This window comes from Hevea brasiliensis, chromosome 8, assembly GCF_030052815.1.
Source record: "Hevea brasiliensis isolate MT/VB/25A 57/8 chromosome 8, ASM3005281v1, whole genome shotgun sequence".
NCBI classification, from domain to species: domain Eukaryota; kingdom Viridiplantae; phylum Streptophyta; class Magnoliopsida; order Malpighiales; family Euphorbiaceae; genus Hevea; species Hevea brasiliensis.
Window position 1 is genome coordinate 4415947 of NC_079500.1, and position 21803 is coordinate 4437749.

Below are 21803 nucleotides of genomic sequence, written 5' to 3' on the forward strand. Positions count from 1 at the left end.
TTTTAAATTGAAGTTAAAAAATAAAAAATTAACAATAATTAGATTTAAAATGTGTTAAAAATAAATATAAAACGATGACTCTATAAGCTCCATTCCTTTAAATAAGGTCTCGAGTTAAAGCCTGGTGAATGGAAAAAATCATTGGCAGCCTATATGAGCCTTACAGTATCTCAACTTCAGAAATAGTCAGATCAAGGAGTTCTCAAATGCCGAAGATCATAGACCAAAAAAAAAAAAAACCAAAAAGATAAGTTAAAAACAATACTCGAATTTAAAAAATAAAATAAAATAAATTTATTTTTTTATAATTTAAATTAAATTCAATTTGATTTATTATAAAATTCAGTTTGTTTAATTTTTTTTTCAGACTGAATCAAATCAATTAATCTTACTCATAATTTTTATAATAATCAATCATGTACATTTATTTGATATATAATCAATTTAAGGAAAAACAGAAAATTTAAAATAAAATCTCACAAAAAATTCTGCCCTCACTCCACTGCCGGCATTTGTCTTTTTTTTTTTACACGGTAAATATAACACCAGCACACTCACTTGCTCCCCCTCTTATTTTGGCGCCATTTTTTTTTTCTCTTATAGACTCTGTGTGTACTCTCTGCGTGAAACCCTAGCTGAGCTGTCGCGGGTCTAGGGTTTTACGCAGAGACATTGACTGGAATCTGAGAATTGCAAAATTCTGGTGAAGAAACAAGCGGAGACAATGAAACGATCTTCAACAGCTGACGACCCTCCATTAACTTCGAAACGTGCTAAAATTGTTCGGTTAGTACACAATCCAGTCTTTATTATTAAGTTCGTGATTCCTCGTAGGGAGAAAGAAGGAGCGATATTGAGAAAGATTGGATTTTTTTTTTGTCTCTGCGTTTAGAACCTCAGGAAGATAGAATTTGAGCTCAATTGAGCTCCATTGAAAATGGGTTTCAATTATATTTTACTTTCCTTTTGAATTTTGGAATTATGCGTAAACTTGCTATGTTTTTCAGTGCTGGAACTCTTGATGGTTGAAATTTGGTTTCAGATTTTGTGATTTTATGTGGTCTGATTGTAGAGGAAATGAAGGGGGGAAAAGGAATGGAATTGAGACGGATTTTGTGATTTTATGAGGTCCGCATTGAAATTCTTTTATTTTTCTGGGTTCTTCTTGAGGGGAAGTATTATAATTGTTTTGTTTAATCTTAGAGGGTAGGGTTGAACAAAGCATATGAGCTTTAGGCTTGAAAAAGGAGGACAAAAAGAATAAAATAATTGAATTTTTAGATTTTTCATTCAGAACATTGTTTGATTATTGGAATTTTAGCTGAATGAATTGATTGCCAGCTACTCACTTAATTGACATGAGCACTTTCAATGTTCTGCAAAGTAGAAAGCATAATTTTTTTTTTTTTCAATTATATACAATTTCACCAAATCAAGTAGAGGATTGATTCAGTGTAGGAGTTCAATCACATTTTTGGTACTTCTATATTTGTTTTTGCAAACACATGAAGGTGTCATTAATATATATATATATATATATATATATATATATATATATATATATATTGGACATTCAAGATGAAAAAATGGTCCACTAATGGCTATATTTTGCTTTGTTGAATTTGTTTTTACATTTTTTTCCAATTAAAAATGGCATAAATCAATTAAGTTTTTATTTCCTGCATTAGAGATGAATTACATGCAATTACAGTGAGGACTACTTTCTTTTTTTTTTTTTTTTTCATTTCTTTCAGAGGGAATGATGACTATCTGCCTGGGAACATAATTGAGATGGAGCTGTGCAACTTCATGACCTATGATTACTTGTTTTGCAAACCAGGACCACGCTTGAACCTTGTAATTGGACCAAATGGGTCGGGTAAGAGCTCCATTGTGTGCGCCATTGCGCTGGGTCTTGGTGGTGACCCTCAGGTTAGTTAAAGTCTAGCAGTATGTTGATCAGCAGAGTTTATTCTTCTTGTAGAATATATGAAGGTGGGAGACTTTATTTCTGCAGCTGCTTGGGAGGGCAACAAGTATTGGAGCATATGTGAAACGTGGAGAGGAGGCTGGGTACATTAAAATATCCTTGAGAGGAACCACTAAAGATGACCGGATCACCATCATGCGCAAAATTGATACACATAACAAGTCGGAATGGTTGTACAATGGTTAGATATTTGACACTTGCCATAGCATTTCATTTCATGGTGCTTTTGGCAATAATACTTTTTTATCGTGGTTTTATAAGATGTAGAGGACTCATTGGAGCTATCTGTTTACGCTCTTGTGCTTGCTTTATTAGCAAATAGAAGAGATGGTCTTAACAGAGTTAGAAAAATTATTTACCCACTTTACATCTTAAAAACAGAAGAGATGTTCATCTATTATTCACCATTGCTCCATTGTATTCAGGAAAAGTGGTACCTAAGAAAGATGTAGTTGAAGTAATTCAGAGGTTCAACATCCAAATCAACAATTTGACTCAAGTAAGTACTAGGACTTGCAGTTGGATGCTTTTGTGGCACTTCGTAGTTCTTTTACAGCTTTATGTATTACCTGTTGTTGAATTATTGGCACGATATTGCCTTGTATCCTTGTAACTTATGTGTTATTGCATACACATCGCAACTTATGTTCTTATAGAAGTTTCATATCGTTATTTGAAGCATTATATCCATTTTGGTTCGCATACAGAGTGTTGAAGCTGTTGGATGTTAAAAATGTGTTCTTTGGCTCGGCAATTTAATTTTCAATCCTGATTTGTTTTTATATAATTATTGTGAAATGTGTGCTGTTAGTGCACATTTGTGACCCTACCTATTATCAGTAGCTATTGAAAAGGAAAAAGGTAAAAAGAAAGAAAGAAATGGGCCCCTTTATACATGCCCAACCAACCATTTAGGAATCACAACATTGATGAAACATCTTGGGTCCAAGTCCTCCTACAAATTTGTATGATATCCTTCTGTTCCTTCAGCAGCCCCCCACACCCCTCCTCTTTGGCCCCCCGCGCCCTTCTTTCTCTTGCCCTCCCCTCCCCTCCCATGCTTTTTCTTTTTCTTTCCAAAGTCTTAGAATTGCTATGGTCTGCAACTTGTAGTTGGTTTATGTGTTTAGATCAGGATCTTAATCTTCAATATTGATATCTTATCTTTTCTATTCATGTCTTTTGTCATCCTCATCTTGTTTCCCTACGTATCACAGTTCTTGCCACAAGACAGAGTATGTGAGTTTGCAAAGTTGACTCCTGTTCAACTTCTAGAAGAGACTGAAAAGGCCGTCGGTGATCCTCAACTTCCTATTCAACACCGTGCTCTTGTTGAAAAAAGCCGTGAACTAAAGAGTATTGAAGTGGTGAGTTTCTAAAATTCATCTTCTGGAAAAATTGGTAATAATCTAGTTCAGTTCCATGCTAATTTTCTCAAACATGTCATGATATTTTGTGTTAGGCTGTTATGAGGAATGGAGAAACCCTGGATCAGGAGAAGGCCCTAAATGCTGAACTTGAAAAGGATGTAGAGCGTGTCCGCCAAAGAGAAGAACTTCTGGCAAAGGTATGCTTTTAGTTTAGTTGATTATTAGTTTTCTTTGTAATGCTTTTCTGATTCCTTTATGCGAGTATCTGCAGGTTGAATTCATGAAAAAGAAATTGCCATGGCTGAAGTATGACATGAAAAAGGCGGAATATATGGAAGCTAAAGAGCTGGAAAAGGATGCCAAAAAGAAGTTGGATGAAGCTGTCAAAACTTTGAAGGATCTCAAAGAACCCATTGAGTATGGCATTTACAACTCCTTTTATGCACATCTTTTTTGAAAAATATTCACTTTGAGAACTGAGAAGATACCAACATGGCATTACATATTGTTGACCTGTAGACAAAACCACATGTCGAACATGCTCAACATTGATGCCTTGTGTCATATTATTTTAGTAGATGGACTCACTTCAAAACTTTCTTTTCAGTTTTAAAAATTTGAATGTACTAAAATTTCTTTGTTTAGAAAATTTGTCATTTTCATAAATTTGAAATCTAGGTATTGCTGGGCATTCATTTTTTATTCTCTTATAAGTCCAGCAAAGTTTATTCTTTACATGGGCTTGAGATATATAGGTTTGATAAACATGTTTTGATAGCTGAACTTTTCTTCTCTAGGAGTAGTCTTTCTTTTCATTGCTGTCAAAGCTTGTTTTCCTTTATATGGTGAAAATCTAGATAAGTAGTTAACTTTTACAGAGAGTAGAACATGTTATTATAATGCCTTACTCTAAGAACGATGGAAAGGATATATGACTAGCTTGTTTTCTTGAGCTACTTAGGCAGGGAAATAACCATATTGTGTCACTTACCCATTAGTGAAATTAATTTACTGTAGAAAACAAAAGCAGGAGAAATGCCTGCTGGATTCTAAATGTAAAAAAGTCACCAATCTCGTGAAGGACAACTCTAAGCAACGTATGGAACTTCAGGAGAAGGAAAACCATTTGGTATGTTGAACATGTTGTGCCTTTAAGCTTGTGGTAACACTTCTATCTTGTGGCAGAAATAATTAAATGCTCTTATCACTTTTAATATTTATTATGTTTTATGTTTATAGGGGGTGCAATTAGAGGGGAAATACAGTGAAATGGAAGATTTGAAGAGGCAAGAAGAATTCCGTCAGCAGAGAATCCTTAAAGCTAAGGAGGAACTTGCTGCTGCTAAAATAGAACTTGAAAACCTGCCTAATTATGAACCTCCAAGGGATGTACTTGTAAGTTACACTTTCCAGCTTGAGTTGATATTTTCTTGTGGTGGTGTCGTGCTTGGTGTAGATGGATGAAGTTGATAACTTGGTACTGGCAAAGGCAAACAAGAATTTAGAATTTCACACTTTACCATGATATAAATGGAAATTAGTTCCCCTAAATTCATTTCAAATATTGTACACTAAAATATCTAAATACTTTTTGATTGAGCTCTAAGACAATGAACAATGTGGCCTGATAACAAAAATTTCCCTGGAAAAGCACTTTTCTTGTGTTCCAAAAATCTATTATCTCTTTTTTTCCCCTCTCCTTTTCTTTAATTTTTTGGGTTGGGGGGCTATTAAACATTTTTTTTAATGTTTGATTATATTTTCCAGGAAAGATTAGGTTCTAAGATTACAGAGCTACAAATTTCTGCAAATCAAAAGAGGATACAGAAGTCAGAGAAGGAGAAGCTTCTAAATCAAAAGAAAATGGCACTGAGGCAGTGCTTAGACCGGTAAGTGCAATTTAGGGATAAAATAATCTGTCCACATCCTTCAGAGATGTCTTTAAAATAATAGCTTCAGTTGCCTTTTGCAGGCTGAAGGATATGGAGAATACAAAATATAAGCTTTTACAGGCGTTAAGAAACTCTGGAGCTGAAAGAATAATTGATGCTTATCAGTGGTTGCAACAACATAAAAATGAGTTGAAGAAGGAGGTTTATGGTCCTGTGTTGCTTGAGGTACATATAAAAACTTCCGACTTCACATTTATGATGTTTCCTGCTTATTCTTTCATAATTTTGTTGGGTTTGTAAAATAAGGTTAATGTTCCGGATCGGGTGCATGCGGACTACTTAGAAGGTCACGTCCCATATTATATCTGGAAGGTATTTTTGAGGAATATATTTCTGAAGTTTTTTTCCAATTAATTATTCGGCATGTTAACATCAGAATTTCATGTTCTTGAAGTCTTTTGCATACTAATTTTGCATGAGTACTCAACTCAACTCAACTCAACTAAGTCTTTATTCCAAGAATTTGAGGTCGGCTATATAGATTCTCTTTTTCCATTCTAAACGAATTTGGGTTAAATCCTCGGAAATGTGCAATGCTTCTAGGTCATGTTGTACTACTCTCCTCCAAGTCAGTTTAGGTCTACCCCTTCTTTTCTTTCTATCCTCTAACCTAATGTGCTCAATTTGTCTAACTGGAGCCTCTGTATGTCTATGCTTCACATGACCAAACCACCTCAATCTCCCTTTTCTCAACTTATCCTCAATTGGCACTGCTCTTACCTTTTTTCTAATACTCTCGTTACGGACTTTATCTAGTTTAGTATGACCACTCATTCACCTTATCATTCTTATCTCCGCAACTCTTATTTTAGACACATACGACTCTTTCAGTGCCCAACACTCACTACATGGCTGGTCGTATGGCTGTACGGTGAAATTTTCCTTTCAACTTATTGGGAATTTTGCGATCACATAAAACTTTCGTAGCACTTCTCCACTTCAACCATCCGACTTTAATCCTATGACTAACATCCTCCTCACATCCCCCATCTACTTGAAGGATTGAGCCGAGATATTTAAAGTGATTATTTTGGGGCAGTACCACTCCATCCAAACTAACTCCATGCACTAGTTTTGCATGAATACTAAAGGAAAATTGTGATGGTATCTATAAATTGTGTTGGGAAAAGGGGATCTAATACTAATTCAAAAAATTTGGATGATAAGACAATGATTGTGAGAGCCAGGATTACCATTGAGAATTTGTGCAATAAGCTTGGACAATCGCAATAATGACATTTTTGTCAAGCATTTCCCTCATATCTGAGTTGCCTTTGTGGGGAAATGAATAATGACACAGTATAGGAAGCACTTAAGGATTAGTGCAAAGAAAAATAAATAACTGCTGGAGGAACTGAGGGAGTTTTGGGCATGAATATGCAAGTCTCTATTTATTTGAAAAGGTCTTTGAAAGGAAGAAACCTGATGTATTTTGTCAATCTGAATTCTGAAGGTTTGCTGGATTTAATAGATCAAAACCATAATGCAAGCATGTGAGCATGTGAGGTAGTTGGGCACTGGTACTTTTCCCTTGAATAGTTTTCAATGAAGTCATATATATTTTTTTTTTCTAGTCGATAGTTTTTAACAAAAAGAAATTTTTTAAAGGAAAGGAGATCACAAAATGGAGGGTAAGATTTCCTCTTATCCCAATCAAAAACCAAAGAAAATGCTGCTATAAATATCAAAAAGACTACAAGAATAGTACCTCCAGTCGTGTTGATTTACACTTAAAGATACTTCTCTAAGAGCCTTCAAGTTGAAGCCCCCTGGATTATATGCATCTTAAAGAAACTTGTAAAGTTGGCCTAATTATAGCTATATTTTTTTAGAACTAATTTGATTTGTTCATATTGGTTTAGTGATTTTGCATTTATTTGTTTTCAAGTGATGAATATAGTCAAATTAAGGTTGTTTCTGCTCTGCTTCTAATCATACGGTGGGCAGTTGAGTGGTAGACCATTCACACAAACTTGGTACTAGGTAACCCCTGGATCAATTGCTCTGCCAAAAAATGGAAAGTAATGTCAATATAGCATCTCTAAGTCTATTAGATTCAATTGATTTTCATTTGTAATTTTTTTTTTTTACAGACGTTATCTTCTTGGTTTGTGGCTATCATAAACATATTTAATGTGGTTATCTGCTACTCTACTTTCTGCAATTTTACAGTGGATTATGTTTCAATTAAATATTCATCATATATCTGTTAGTTGGTGGTAAACAATGCTATTCTTTTTATTACATTGGTGGTTTTATTGTGTTTGTTTGGCAGTCCTTCATAACCCAAGATCCTAGCGATCGAGACTTTTTAGTAAGGAACTTGAAGTCATTTGATATTCCAATTTTAAATTATGTGAGGGATGAATACCATCCTAAGGAGCCCTTTCAAGTTTCTGAGGAGGTACTGCAACCTTTGCCTGTAGTGCATAATTCATTGAACTAGTCATATTATCTTATAATGGTTTTCTGGTCGCTTTGTTGAGCAGATGCATGAGCTTGGCATCTATACCCGACTTGACCAAGTTTTTGATGCTTCTGATGCTGTCAAGGAGGTTTTGATCAGCCAATGTGGTCTGGAAAGATCAGTATGCTTCCTACACTTAATTTTTTTTATTATTTGTCAGTAGTTCAAATCCTTGCAAGCTTGGAAGTTATCTCTGAAGACATAATTCTTACATTTGTTTTTTTCCATCAGTATATTGGGTCAAAGGAAACAGATAAGAAGGCTGATGATGTGGCAAAGTTGAATATTTTAGATTTCTGGACTCCAGAAAATCACTATCGCTGGTCTTCCTCTAGATATGGTGGTCATTTATCTGCAATTGTTGAACCAGTCAATCACTCACGTCTTCTACTTTGTAGTATGTGCTGTGAAGTTTTCTCTATTTCTGATTATTGTTCAAATGCTTTGTGAATTATCTAAGCTGTCAGTTTTGATTTGACATTAGGTTCAGATGCTGGAGAAATTGAAAAGCAGAGGTGCAAGAAAGAGGAGCTAGAAGAATCTGTTACTGCTTTAGAGGAAAGTTTTAAGTTGCTACAGATGGAGCAAAGGCACTTAGAGAATGAAGAAGCTGATCTTCAAAAACAACGGGTATGCAGAAAAGAATGCAAGAGTTATGTTGTTATACAATATAATAAATCCTCAATGTGGCTTTACCTTGCTTGAATTTGTGCTTATCCATTAATATACTCTAGATGCATAACTAATTGTAGTCAGCTAGATAAATTTCCTCTGAAGAAAAATATTTCTTCGTGGTATAATCTGTAGGAGGAGCTTATCGGTGCTGCACAACATGAGAAGAGAAAAAGGCGTGAATTGGAGAACCGTGTCAGTAAGTACAATAAATGTGGCTTTTGGCTACAGAGAACTGTGTCAGTAGGTACAATATATATTTATATCTTTTTGCAATTGGAATAATTAATGATTCCTTTGGTTTAGATCAAAAGAAAAGGAAACTTGAATCAGTGGAGAAGGAGGATGACCTGGATACCAGCATGGCAAAGCTTATAGATGAAGCTGCAAAAATTAAGATTCAGCGGCTCAAATATGCAATTGCTATTAAGGTGGAGTTGTTTTGGGTCGCTGTATCAAGCAACAACCTTCTTGTCATATTTATGTCAGCATGAAGTTATGAAACAGAGGCGTTTAACCCAGTTATATCATCATTTTTATTAAATTATTTTTTTTCTTTACTTTTCTGTCACAGAATTTACTTATTGAGGCTGTTAGACACAAATGGAGTCTTGCTGAAAAACTCATGGCATCCATTGAATATGATGCAAAGGTATTTTTGGTTAATGCTGGGCTGTTATTGCTATTTGAACTTCACATAATGCTCCGGTGATCTGCACTGAGAGGTTATCAATATAGTTGAGAATCAATTTACTGTCAAGGATGCAACAGTTTCCTGCTCAAGGCTGTCTGTATATTTCTTAATATGAAAGTTAATGACAAACTTCTAATAGTACATAATGGAAAATATGAAATGTTGTTAATTAAGGGCATTAGAAATTCAAAGGCTAAAAAAGGCTAGCTGCAAACTTGTAATATGTAACATCAATATATGATATTATTAACTAAATAAGGGTATTAATGGGGTTCAAACAAATCAAAAGTCGAAAAGGCGATGATGAACTTATAGTATCTGGTGTAACTGTTTGCTATAGAAAAGTAAATGGGGAAACAAATTCAATTTTAACATTCATCATAAACAGTTACAAGATGCCTTGTTTTTATATAGTAGTAGATATTGCACACATGGCAGCACTTAAAAGTTACCAGGTTTTCCTTACGATGTTTTTCTCGTTGCATATCCTCTCAGATTAGAGAACAGGAAATCAACCTGAAGCAGCATGAAAAGTTTGCTCAACAAGCATCACTTCATGTTGAGTACTGTGAGTTACCTATTTTCTTTCTATAGTTTTTATATGTTCCACTTTTGGAAATTTTCACCTGTAAGTTCATGAAAATTATTTTTTAAATATGTACACATTCATGAATACACCACCCTGCTATATTACACGACTATTTGTTGCTAGATTTTTTTTTTTGACAAATTTATGAGAAGGGACTAACCTCTGCAGTATTTTGTTACAGCTAGATGTTTATATAAAGTTCTTATTTCCTTGTGTTATTGAGGTAGGGATGAGCATTATTCGGTTTAAATCGAAAAACCGAACCAAACCGCCTTAATTCGGTAATTTGGTTCAGTTTTTTATATAATTCGGTTCAATTCGGTTTTATATTTTAAAAATTTCGGTTATTTTGGTTCGGTTTGGTTTTGGAGAAAAAAAAATCAGTTTGAACCGAACCGAATAACATTTTTTATTTTTGAATTAATGTATTTTTATGGGGAATTTATGAATTATATGTAATTATATATATATAAATTGCTTCACTTCATTGATTAATGGTTATTATGTTTAAACTAAGGTTAAAATCAAACCAAATAACTTGAAAATCAAGTCTAAATTAAAAAATCAAGCAAATTCGGAACCGATCAGTTTGAACCGAACCAAACCGAAATAAAGCGGTTCGGTTTGATTCAGTTATTTATTTATTTCGGTTCGGTTCGCTTCTAAAATATAGTAATTCAGTTTTGGTAATTTAATTCGGTTTGGTTCGGTTTGAACCGAATGCTCACCTCTGTATTGAGGCATTCAGCCATTCACTCCTTCCTGTTTTCAAGTATTCTTTTAGTTTCAATTATGAATGTGGAATGCAATATTCATTTTAGTATTTATGTTTTAAGAACATTGGAAATTTGAGGACTTCTGTTTTAGGGGTCTCCGTATGATTTATTCATGTCAGCAAACCTATGAGGGGATGATGAAAATATTGAAATGGTAACAAATGACATATTGCCTCTGCCTGAACAAATGTTTTCAGTGCATATTCTGGGTGTATTAAAGGGTATTTGGTATTTGTTTCAGTATTGCCCTTGGACTATAGACATCTGATTGCAACTTAATATTGCTCATGTGTTACGTACTTCTACCGTGACTGTCATTAGGTAAGAAGGAGGTAGAGGATCGTCGAGAGCAACTTTCAGCTGCCAAGAGGCATGCAGAATCAATTGCTGTGATCACTCCAGAACTTGAAAAGGCATTTCTTGAGGTTTGTTAATGCTATGACTTGAATATCTGAAATATCGAATTTGTTTGAGTTCAGCAGAAGGAATATTACCCCTAAACACCCCCGCCCCGCCCCCCCCCACCCCACAAAAAAAAAAAAAAAAATCTAGAAATGTAAAGAAGTTTTCTACTGGTACAGCTCAAGAAAAAAGATTTGAATGTCTCTATATTTATAGAACTATTGTGTCAAATATATCCATAAAATCATCCAAGTCAATTAAATTTTGATTCAAGTTTGCTGGCAGGAGCTTGTTATGTTTTCTTGCGAGATGGTGGGGGGGTCTGCTTCCCTCACATCATAGTTAGTTTTCTTTGTTTTTCTGGGCAGATTTCTGCAAAGGTATGAAATTTTGGAGTTTCATATTATTAGGTTAATGAGGCAGTATCTAATGTTGGCAGACATGATTTCGTAGCATACGACCGTACCCTGATCAAGTATTTCATATTGAAGTGATTGATCTTGCACAATCAATTTTGAAGTGGCTAAACCTAGTAATTTATGGAAGCTACTAAAAGCTAGCAATATTCCGACTGGTTGATTTTCAGAACTTTCTTTTTGTTTGAACTAATTGTCTGGGATGGCTGGGTTGTCTGATTCTTTTAGATGAACCACTTGAGAATTGAAGATGTTATTGATGTTTACTGTTAAATCACTGTGGAAGACTAAAGACATTATTATACATGGAATTAGTTTTTCTCCCCTTTTTCCTGGTACTTATAAGCAGTTAACAATGCATTCTGCTTTTCTGAAAACCATATTATCAATTGTGTTAAAAAAACTTTTAAATGAGATAACTGTTTGACATCTGTTTTTAAAATATTGTTGATTTGTGCTGTCTTTTGTTATACTCAGAGAGTCTCATTCTTGGTTAAATACTAATTGTGTACATAGAAAATTTTCAGTGGAAATGTTAACTTGGTCTGTTGCTCGACACAAATTTTTCTTATCTGATGCTTTAAACCATTAGCTCTACCGGCATAAATAAGATACTGAATCTTTTATGCTTACATGCAGATGCCTACAACAATTGAGGAATTGGATGCTGCTATTCAAGACAACATTTCTCAAGCCAATTCCATTCTTTTCCTTAATCAAAATGTACTAAAAGAATATGAACACCGTCAGGAGAGGGTAAGATTTTCATTCTCCTTTTTTGCTCTGCTCCTTCTAGATATAGTTCTAACTATTGCTGCAAAGTTTAATCTACTTTGCATTGTTAAAATACATCGCAGATAGAATCCTTTGCCAAAAAACTGGGAGCAGATAAGGAGGAACTAAAAAGGTGTTTAGCTGAAATAGATTCCCTGAAGGTAACTGAAGTTTGGTTGCTTCCTTATGTGATTAGTGATTATAAAAAGTTGTCATTTTACCAGATTTATCTTATGTGAACACATAAATGCTCTGATATTGGCCTTTTTTTAGGAAATTAAGACTGGAAAATAATTTTAATCTGCAAATGATGATTTATGCTTCAAAAACAAATTTGAAAGCTTGTTTATTAAGTTTTAGCATAAAAGTTGTTTCTGTAATTTTGCAGTAAGTTTTAGGATTTTAATTTTTATTGTCAGGTGGTTATTCTACTTGTGTCAATCAAGGTTTATTGTAATGGATTGGATTTGCATATTTATGTATATATCATGTTTTTAGAGCTTCTGTTGTGGAACTTGGAGATCATATTTTGGCAAATAGTTTTACCAGAATCCCACAAAAGGGCTACAATTTATTGGTTGGGGAACTATTAGTTCTAAGAAACTTGAACCAATAGCATTCTCCCAAGCACTCCTTACCATTTTTTATAGAAGCTTTGCAATAGAATAAGTGGACAAACCATGGACCTCACAGTAATAAAGGGCTCAACTTGCATTGTGTCAGTTAAAATGAATTCAATATTTTTCTCTTGTGGGTTTTCCTACTGTTCATTGGTTCTCGCATGTACATGATTGTCTTGGATTAGCCTTCTTTCTCCATAAAAAGTGTCCTTTTGAATTATATACAGGAACGTTGGCTTCCAACATTGAGAAACCTTGTTACTCGGATAAATGAAACCTTCAGTCGCAACTTCCAGGAGATGGCTGTTGCAGGAGAAGTTTCTTTGGGTAACCACTATGGTGCTTTAATTGCCATTCATGATAGATGAGTTATTGTCAACTGTTACTTCCTCATTTATACGCAAAGTTGTTAATAAGAAGGTCATGTTCAGTAAAATGGTTAAGGTTGTTCCATGGTAATTTGGTGGTCATGATTCAAAACACAGAACACCCTCTTGCAATGCAAGGGGACATCTGATCCTCCTTAGCAATGCTTGATGACTTGTACACTGGGAAACCCCTTTATTGTGTAAACTAATTGAGTTTATTAATGTAATTTCAGATGAGCATGACAAGGACTTTGATCAGTTTGGAATACTTATAAAAGTAAAGTTCAGGTAAATGCACTCTTAAACCTGCTTTTTATTTCCGCAAAATAGCAAATCCATTTCAGTGTGGCTAAATTTAAACTATTGAAGCACAAGTGGAATCATTGAATATTATTTGGTATTCTTCAGATCAAAGAAGATATCTCCTTTCTGAATTGATTTTTATTGCCACTTATTTTGTGTTAAATTCCTTTTTTTTTTTTTGAAATTTGTCTTTGGTGTGATGGTTTTGTCTTGGTCATTGAAACTAACTTCTGAATATTTTGTGCTGCATCTGTAGTTCCATGCCATTCGCATTTGATTTCTTAGAAGATTGAGTTTTCTTCAGCATTTTGTTCATGGATCTTAGATGGGCAGTGAAAGTTTAATGAGTCATTTTAAGTTGGATTCTATAGCATTTAATTTTCTAAGTTACAAGATTCAAATTTATGCTTTCGAACTATGCTTTAAACCATAATATTTGGCTTTGGTTCATTTTCTCATTTGTTTCTTGTAAATGACCATCAGGCAAGCCGGACAACTTCAAGTACTTAGCGCTCATCATCAATCAGGAGGGGTATCACCTCAAGTCAGATTCTTGTCTTCATGATTGTAACCATAGCAGGAGTATCTGACAATGTTTTGAAATTTCCTTTTGTAGGAGCGTTCAGTTTCAACTATTCTTTATCTTGTTTCTCTTCAAGACCTTACTAACTGCCCATTTAGGGTAGTTGATGAGATTAATCAAGGTTGGATATTATCTGCTTGTGACATGTGCTTGAATGGTCTGCAGCAAAGAAATTATTGGACTGTTTTCTCTTCTATTTTTCCAGGAATGGACCCAATTAATGAAAGAAAGATGTTTCAGCAATTAGTGAGGGCTGCCAGTCAACCTAATACTCCACAGTAAGAACAAACATATTTAATACCCAATTCAAATTTTATATATCATTTGTGGCTATGTGCACTTATTATGATGGGAAGTTTAGTTTTTTTTTTTTTTTCACTAATATTAGTACCAATATGCAATCACTATTTAATTTAGAAGTTCTTTTACCACTGCTCTCTGATCATTTATGCATATTATATTAGTATACACTTCCAGCTGATAGGATGTATGTGTCTTGGCATGTATTGATTGGCAAGCTTTCTCGACCATTCATTCTGGCATTTTCTTCTTGTGTAAAGCATGGAAGGGCACTTGTTAGCTTTCTCCCAAGAAATGTGGAAAATAATTAGGGGATAAACGTTTAATAATGAGAGTGCAAAAAGGTTTGCCCCTTTGCAGGGACAACACTAAGATCCCAATCCAAGAGGCTATTTTCTAGCTGATTCATATAATGTCATCCCTGTATAGTACTTTTCAAACGTCATGCAACTGATGAACATCAGTTATGTTTCTCGCGTATGATCCTAAAAAATGCCAGTATTAATTTGCCTTTATTTACTTGTAGGTGCTTCCTGCTCACCCCAAAGTTACTACCAGATTTGGAATACAACGAGGCATGTAGCATTCTGAACATAATGAATGGGCCTTGGATTGAACAGCCTGCTAAAGGTTGGGTGCTCACTGTAAACTGGAATAGCTCCCCTTCATGCATGATCTTGTAAACCATTCTAACTGGGTAAGTTATATTTTTGTTTAATTCAGTGTGGAGCAGTGGTGAATGTTGGAGAGCTGTCGCAGGGCTGGTGGGAGAAAGTTGAAACTCTATTAACAATTGCCAGTGAAAATGCCGTGATGAGATCCTTAAATCCAAAGGATCCAGGGCGACTTCCAGTGCCTCCATGAGATGAAAAGCAAGCTGTGTTGCTCACATTAGCTGTTTTTGTAAAAAGCTTGTATTCTTTCTGTGTCTTCCTTGGGTAATTCTTTTTATTGTATATAGATGATTCCTAGAATGTAATCATATATTTTGTGGAGGCAACGCTTCCCTGGAAAGCAAGTGTAACTGAATTCCCGTCAATGAATTGAATTCCCTCCTTGCAGCATAGCCAGAACTCTCTTTATTTCTTGATATCTATATGAATATAGTAAAATTGGTCTCAAAATGAACTTGGCCAAAACGTGACAAGTAATGCTCTATTACTCCTTTTTTTCATGTTTGTCTATTTTGCTCTTATTTTCTCATAATTTTACATGGAAATATTGATAGATCTATAAGCTATTTAATAATAATAATATTTTATAATAATAGTTATAATTTAATGAATAATAGAAAAGTTAAAAGTCATAATAATAATAATTATAATAGTTATAATTTAATATTAGGAAATTAAGAGTTATATTATAAATTATATAAATCAAAGTCACCTCTTTATTATTCATTATAATTTTAGTATTATATACTTTATTTCTTATAATAAAAAATTATGACAGTATTTGCAATTTAATTAGTACTAAAAAAATCAAAACTCATAATTATAAATTATATAAATTAACATTACATATCAAAAATTAAATTAGTAACATCTTAATGTAAGAAAAGTTATAATGTCCAATCAAGATTTTATCAAATTTGTCAAATGATATTTTAATAACTAAGATATTAAAAAAAGATGAAAAATAATTTGCACAAATATCACTAATGTAATCTTTATCTTATAAAAATTTATTTATACATAGTTTATTGATATCTTTTTATTTATTTTTTATATCCATTTTCAAGTTTTTTTTTTATATATTTTTACAATTTTTTTACAAATTATTCTTAAAATATTTTAAATAAATTAAATATAAATATATTTAAAAAATTATATAACTATTTTTTATTCAACTAAATAATATATCAATAATAATTATAATCACACAGCAAGCAAAAACCTAATTATTTTAATGATTCAGAGCCCCTTCATCTCTTGATATTATTTGAAGCAAAGCCATTGCATTCTTGTCCACACAGCAAATTTCAATTCAACTCTTTTATATAAGCCTAACCACAGTTTAAATTCAAAAATTGAATCGAAATCAAACCATTTAATCTGAAACTAAAACCAAACCAATCTAAATCGGATGATTTTCTCTCCCCTCTCAAATTATATCAAACTAAAATCAGCCGATTCAATTCAGAATCAAATTAGCTTTGTTCTTTCAAAAAATAAAATGGAAAAATTTTCAACTGTAGAATCAGATCGAAATTAAATTGAATCAAAGACCAAATGGAAATTGAGATCCTGCATTTCAGTCCAAAGTCCCCATACTGTACTAACAATGAATCCTCTAAGAGAGGGACAAAGCTAAACACATCTGTTCACACATTTATAAAAAAAAAAAAAAAAAAAAAAAAAAAAAAAAAAGAAAAAGTTTCCACCCTGACCCAGCAATCAGGGAATCCAACTGCTGTGCCAGAAAACTCATTTTAATAAGTTTGAGCAGTACTAACAAGCACATGAAGAATTTGCCAATCCAATTCTGAATTCCTCAGTACATGTTTCTGTGTCCCTGTAGAGGATGATTTGCAGTGTGCATGTCAACTTCTATCCAGAACAAACAACTGTGGTCACCTCTAATCATCCTACCATTTTTACTGCAACGCTGGCGAGTTCTGGAGACGCTTTAAGACATCATTTACAGCTGTTAACTGTATTCAAACATTCAATGGAAGCTTGTAATCAAGCATTTCCCTTGTATTTAACCTTATTGAAGGCCCCATTGATGAGCATATATGTGCACTTTTCCAATACACTCCTTTTGCACCTGATGGCTTGTTTGATTCTACTGATCTCTGGGAGAATAATATAATAGATGAGAAATTAGTTCATGTGGCTGCTGCATATGATCTAGGCACCAGTAACAACGAGGAAAAAAAAAACAGAAAAAATACAAAAGGAAAGGAGGGGAGTTTTAGAGCATACTATTGCAGCAAGCAAGTTTACTAAGAGGTCTTCTTCTAAGAAGTCGGCCTTTCCAAAAGGTAAGTGAACAATTCCAGTTTTATCTGCCCTATATTCAACTTTTCCCTTCTTGAACTCTGCTATTGCCTGAAAAACATTAAAGCAAACCACGTCATTTCAGTGAAACCAGTGTTGTTAAAGGTGCTCCAAGGCGACCTCTAGCGCCCTGCCTGGTCGCGCCTAGCCTGGATTGCACGAGGCAAGCGCCCTAGAGAGAAAGGCGCAAGGTGAGAGGCAATGCCTTTTTCATGTAAGGTTTACTTCTTTTTTCTTTTTATTTGTTTTTTACAAAGCCAAAGATGAAAAGGTAATTTCTTCATGTAACTCTCCATCATTAGGGATGACAACAAATTAGGAATTAAATCTGCTCTGATAGCTTAATCCTTTCCTAAGACTTATGCAATCACACTAATTTAGGCTAGTTGTACAAGAACAAAACTATATTGTTTTTCTTCTTCTTTTTTTTTTTTTTTAAGTTACAGGTACAAGAAGAATTTATACACCAAGAGGACCTAACTAAACAAGGGAAAAAACAACTAATCAGGTATTACAACAAATTAGGAACTAAATAAAGGATTATACAGCTAAAAAGAATTACAACAAATTAGGATCTAAATCAAGGATTATACAGCTAAGTAATTATATAGCTAGTGAATTCCTAAGTCAACTCTTCCTCAAATAAGGAATAAAATAAATATGAAAGATTTTAGAGTCTTAACAATACATAATTGACATTCTCCACTTTTTACTATAATATAAGATCTGATTAAGTTAGAATATTACTTTCCACATGTAAATTTTCTCGTCCTATGTAAATCCTATCTATTGAAGAGTTCTCAGTGCCTTTTCCTCAAACACTTACTTTAAACCCTAATAAAGTGGAGTTAATTAATCTTTCTTTGAATTTCATTTGATTTCTATAACCTTATTAGTTTTTACCTTCTATTTATCTTAAATTACATATAGCGCACTGCAAATAATATTTTTTTTTCAATATGATACTTTACTTATTATACTAGTTAAAAGCATGATATTTTTATGTGTGTGTATGTATTTATATATATATATATATATATATATATATATAGGCCATGGCACCTCACTTCAAAAAGGCCTTCTCACCCCACCTTTTGCCTAAGGCCATATATGGTACCCTATCGCCTTAATGTCACCTCTAACCTTAATAAGGCTAGATTAAACCAATTAGCAACAAGCAACTAACTGAATCCAATTTTTATATTATTTTCAATATTTGGTAATCTTAGCCATTTGCAATTGCAAGCTAAAAATGGAAAAAAAAAAAAAAAAGATTGAAATCCATTATTATTGTTTCTCTCTGATTCCATTATGACTTAAATGACTTGATGTTGCAAATGCAAACTGACATGCTCGTGTGCATCTCAAAATACGTTAATGTGTGTACTGTTGCTGAATAAGAATTCGAGCTGAGAATCAAAACAATATATCCAATGCAAGGGAAAAACAAAGAGTAATAGCAGAAGCAAAATATACCTGTGGTATATTAGTCGAAACAGTACCGGCTTTTGGATTTGGCATGAGTCCCCGAGGTCCCAAAATCTTACCTAAGCTGGCAACCTAATACAAGTGGTAAAGACATGTTAATAGATCCCACCAGACCAAGGTAATCTCCAAAAAAGAAGAATTCTCATCCCATGAAAAGGCATAAACCACAGTTGATGAACATGTAAGCGCAGCCCTCGAAGTAACAAGTGATTAAATTTTCAAATCCAATGTTATCCACAAATTTTTAAAAAAATAAACAATTGTCTCTTACTGATCTTAGAATGTACTTGCACTTAGACTACAATCAGATAAGCAGAGCAACACCTTAGGCATCATGTCTGGGGAGGCAATTAATTTGTCAAAGTTCATGCATCCTCCTTTTATCTGTTCTATCAAATCCTCCCCACCAACCAAATCTGCTCCTGCATTTTTGGCTTCATCAAACTTTTCACCTGCCAATTTTTAATTCACATTACAATGAATGCATAGAACAAGGGATAAAAATATGTGGCACCATGTTGAAGGAATTTAACTGAGTTCTAACATTGCAGTAGAAATTTTAGTTGATAGCCATGAGGAAGAACTGTGGATTGAGGGGAAAAAAATAAAAGGCAAGGCATGCTGAAGATTCCCAAGAAAACAAAATCAACAAAAGCATAACCCTGATTCAAAAGAAAAAAAAAACGTTTTCCGCTGTTAGGATATACCCATTTTAGTAAATTGCCTGAAACTTGATGTATCATAATTCATAACTCCTTTTGAAAGATGACACATCATCAAACTTCCCTGAGAGATAATTGACTGCAATATTTGACTCAAAAGCTCTAATCAACTGAACTAAACATCAATCTTAAAATAGCCGAGTAAATATTTACACAATAGAGTAACAAATATGTGGTGCATTATAAGCAAACATGAAAGGTTCGTAAATTCTATCTCATGCATTGATAATTTGATATTCTCAATCTCAACCTTCCTTCCCAAATCACATCTGAACTCCCAAAAGCTTAAAATGAAAATATTAAATTGAAGAAGAAGAAGAAAGAAAGATATAATCAGCAATTTAACTACTTTGCCATCTTTCTTACACCCACAGCATCCTTAAGTTCTCATCAATGATTACTAACAACCTAAATGATCAAGCTTGCTTTGAGGTTAATGCATTTTTCTGAAACTTTAAGACATAAAGGAGGTCTACAACTTTACATTTGAATCCTTTATGTTTCAATATTAAAAATTTTTCCCAGTTGGTACAAAGTCAGCAAATTGAGTAGAAAAACTACCTTGTGTAAGCACAGCCACTTTAACAGTTTGCCCGGTTCCCTTGGGCAGATTTACCTATGCATAGAGAAATAAAATAAACAAGGATATTAAATGTCGCCATGACAAATAATTAGGCTGTGACTTTAGTTTCGCATAACCTATCCAAGAAAAAACTCACAGTTGCTCTCAGCTGTTGGTCATTATACTTGGGATCAATGTTAAGACGGAAATGAGCTTCAGCTGTTTCAACGAACTTTGAGTTTGCCATTTGCTTCAGCAATGCTACAGCAGTCTTTATGTCATATTCTTGCTTGTTTTCCCTCAAATTTTGAATTTCCAAGAATCTCTTGGACCTCATCTGGGATTTCCAGCAAAGGGTATGAAGTTATCAAATTGATAATTCAAAATAAAACCAATAAAACTTAGATTAGACCTCAATTGAAAAGGTTTTTGGACCAAAATTCTAAGAGATTGAATTCAAACTTAAAACGCAAATACACTGAACACATGAAACCCAACAATGACAACAACATAATCATGCATTCTGCATAGAATCCTGATTTGATAACACAATGATACACCTACCAGAACTCGCTAATCGAACCATATTACCCAAAAAAAAAAAAATCAAATCAAATAAAACCTCAACAAAAAATACCCTAAGAACCGAAATTTTACAAAAACAGGAATTGAACATCATTCTTACCCTGTCTCTCTTCAAGAGCAATGCAGCCTTCCCTTTCTTAGGCTTCGGTGGAGCAACTGTAGCCGTGGCTGCATCACCTCCTTCTGTCTCCTCCGATTCCTCAGCCACCTCTGACTCTGCAGCCAAAGCAGCGGCTACAACCACACTGCAAGTTCCAAACTTTGCCTCTTTTTGTGTATACAAATTGAGGCCCTTGTTTGATTTTCTCTCACCACCAGAACCCAAAGCCGGTGGATAGGAAAAAGTTTTGGACTTAAAGGAGAGGATAGAGGGAGTGAGGTCTTGTGGGTGTACAGTAGAAGCGGCATAAGTTAGCATCAAGGAAGGCGGTGTACCACAGGTTGCCATTGTTGTTGGTTTGGTTTAAGCTTTCTCTCCAGAAACCAAAGCTCTCTCTCTTTATCTATAGATGAATTGATATGGCGACAAGAGGCTGTTAGCGTCTGCAGTAGCTTCTGGATATTAGACCATTTCTGTGGTGTCCAACCGCATGTTTATTTATATGATGAATTACTATTTTTCTTGAAATTAAATTAAAATCAGTAGTAAAATTTTATTACTTCAAAATTGAATTGAAATACTTATATTTTATTTTTTATTATTAAACACTTTTATTTATTTATATTTTATTTATACACAAAAAAAATATTTAAAAAAAATAATATTGTAATTATATATTTAATAATTAGAATTAGCTTTTCATTTGCATTTATTTCAAGACAATGCTTTAAAGGAAAATTTTAATTATATAACATCAAAGATTACTAAGAGTATTATATGAAACTCACTCTCTGTATTATAAAAATAATTATTTTTTATGAGAAGGAAAGCACTATATTTATATGTATTAAAAATATTTTATAATATTTTTATAATAATTATTATTAATTTTATATAAAAATTATCAATATTATATAAAAAGTGTAATATTATATAAAAAATAGTATAATATAAAAAATATAATTTATTACATTATAATATAAAATTAGTAATGAATAAGTATATTTAATCATTTTTAATAAGAACAATATTAAATTAATGAGCTTTAACCCTTTTTTTTGAGATAAA

The 21803-nt window shown here is 33.4% G+C and overlaps 2 protein-coding genes across 3 annotated transcripts; one reads left to right on the forward strand and one right to left on the reverse strand.

The window, feature by feature from the left end:
* Nucleotides 1-541: 541 nt before the first annotated feature.
* LOC110654609 (structural maintenance of chromosomes protein 5) lies at nt 542-15342 on the forward strand. 2 transcript variants are annotated; one of them, XM_021810641.2, is made up of 30 exons: nt 542-786; nt 1755-1932; nt 2018-2171; nt 2416-2489; nt 3208-3357; nt 3453-3557; nt 3632-3777; nt 4378-4489; nt 4600-4755; nt 5128-5249; nt 5333-5477; nt 5559-5624; nt 7588-7716; nt 7802-7900; nt 8011-8176; nt 8264-8409; nt 8587-8650; nt 8758-8882; nt 9026-9103; nt 9641-9713; nt 10832-10935; nt 11968-12084; nt 12186-12263; nt 12950-13049; nt 13324-13378; nt 13877-13925; nt 14010-14097; nt 14182-14254; nt 14803-14906; nt 15000-15342. In XM_021810641.2, exons 1-30 carry the CDS (start codon nt 725-727, stop codon nt 15053-15055), a joined length of 3174 nt encoding a protein of 1057 aa, XP_021666333.2. In that variant the 5' UTR covers nt 542-724; the 3' UTR covers nt 15056-15342. The 2 variants fall into 2 exon arrangements, with proteins under 2 accessions (XP_021666333.2, XP_021666339.2); XM_021810647.2 differs by having other exon boundaries at nt 543-786; nt 1841-1932.
* Nucleotides 15343-16491: 1149 nt separating this feature from the next.
* On the reverse strand, nt 16492-21208 carry LOC110654622 (50S ribosomal protein L1, chloroplastic). Its single transcript, XM_021810650.2, has 7 exons — nt 20736-21208; nt 20208-20387; nt 20050-20104; nt 19091-19218; nt 18755-18838; nt 17204-17329; nt 16492-17073 (listed from the first exon to the last, which is right to left on the reverse strand). Exons 1-7 carry the CDS (start codon nt 21081-21083, stop codon nt 16936-16938), a joined length of 1059 nt encoding a protein of 352 aa, XP_021666342.2. The 5' UTR covers nt 21084-21208; the 3' UTR covers nt 16492-16935.
* Between the last annotated feature and the right edge of the window lie 595 nt (nt 21209-21803).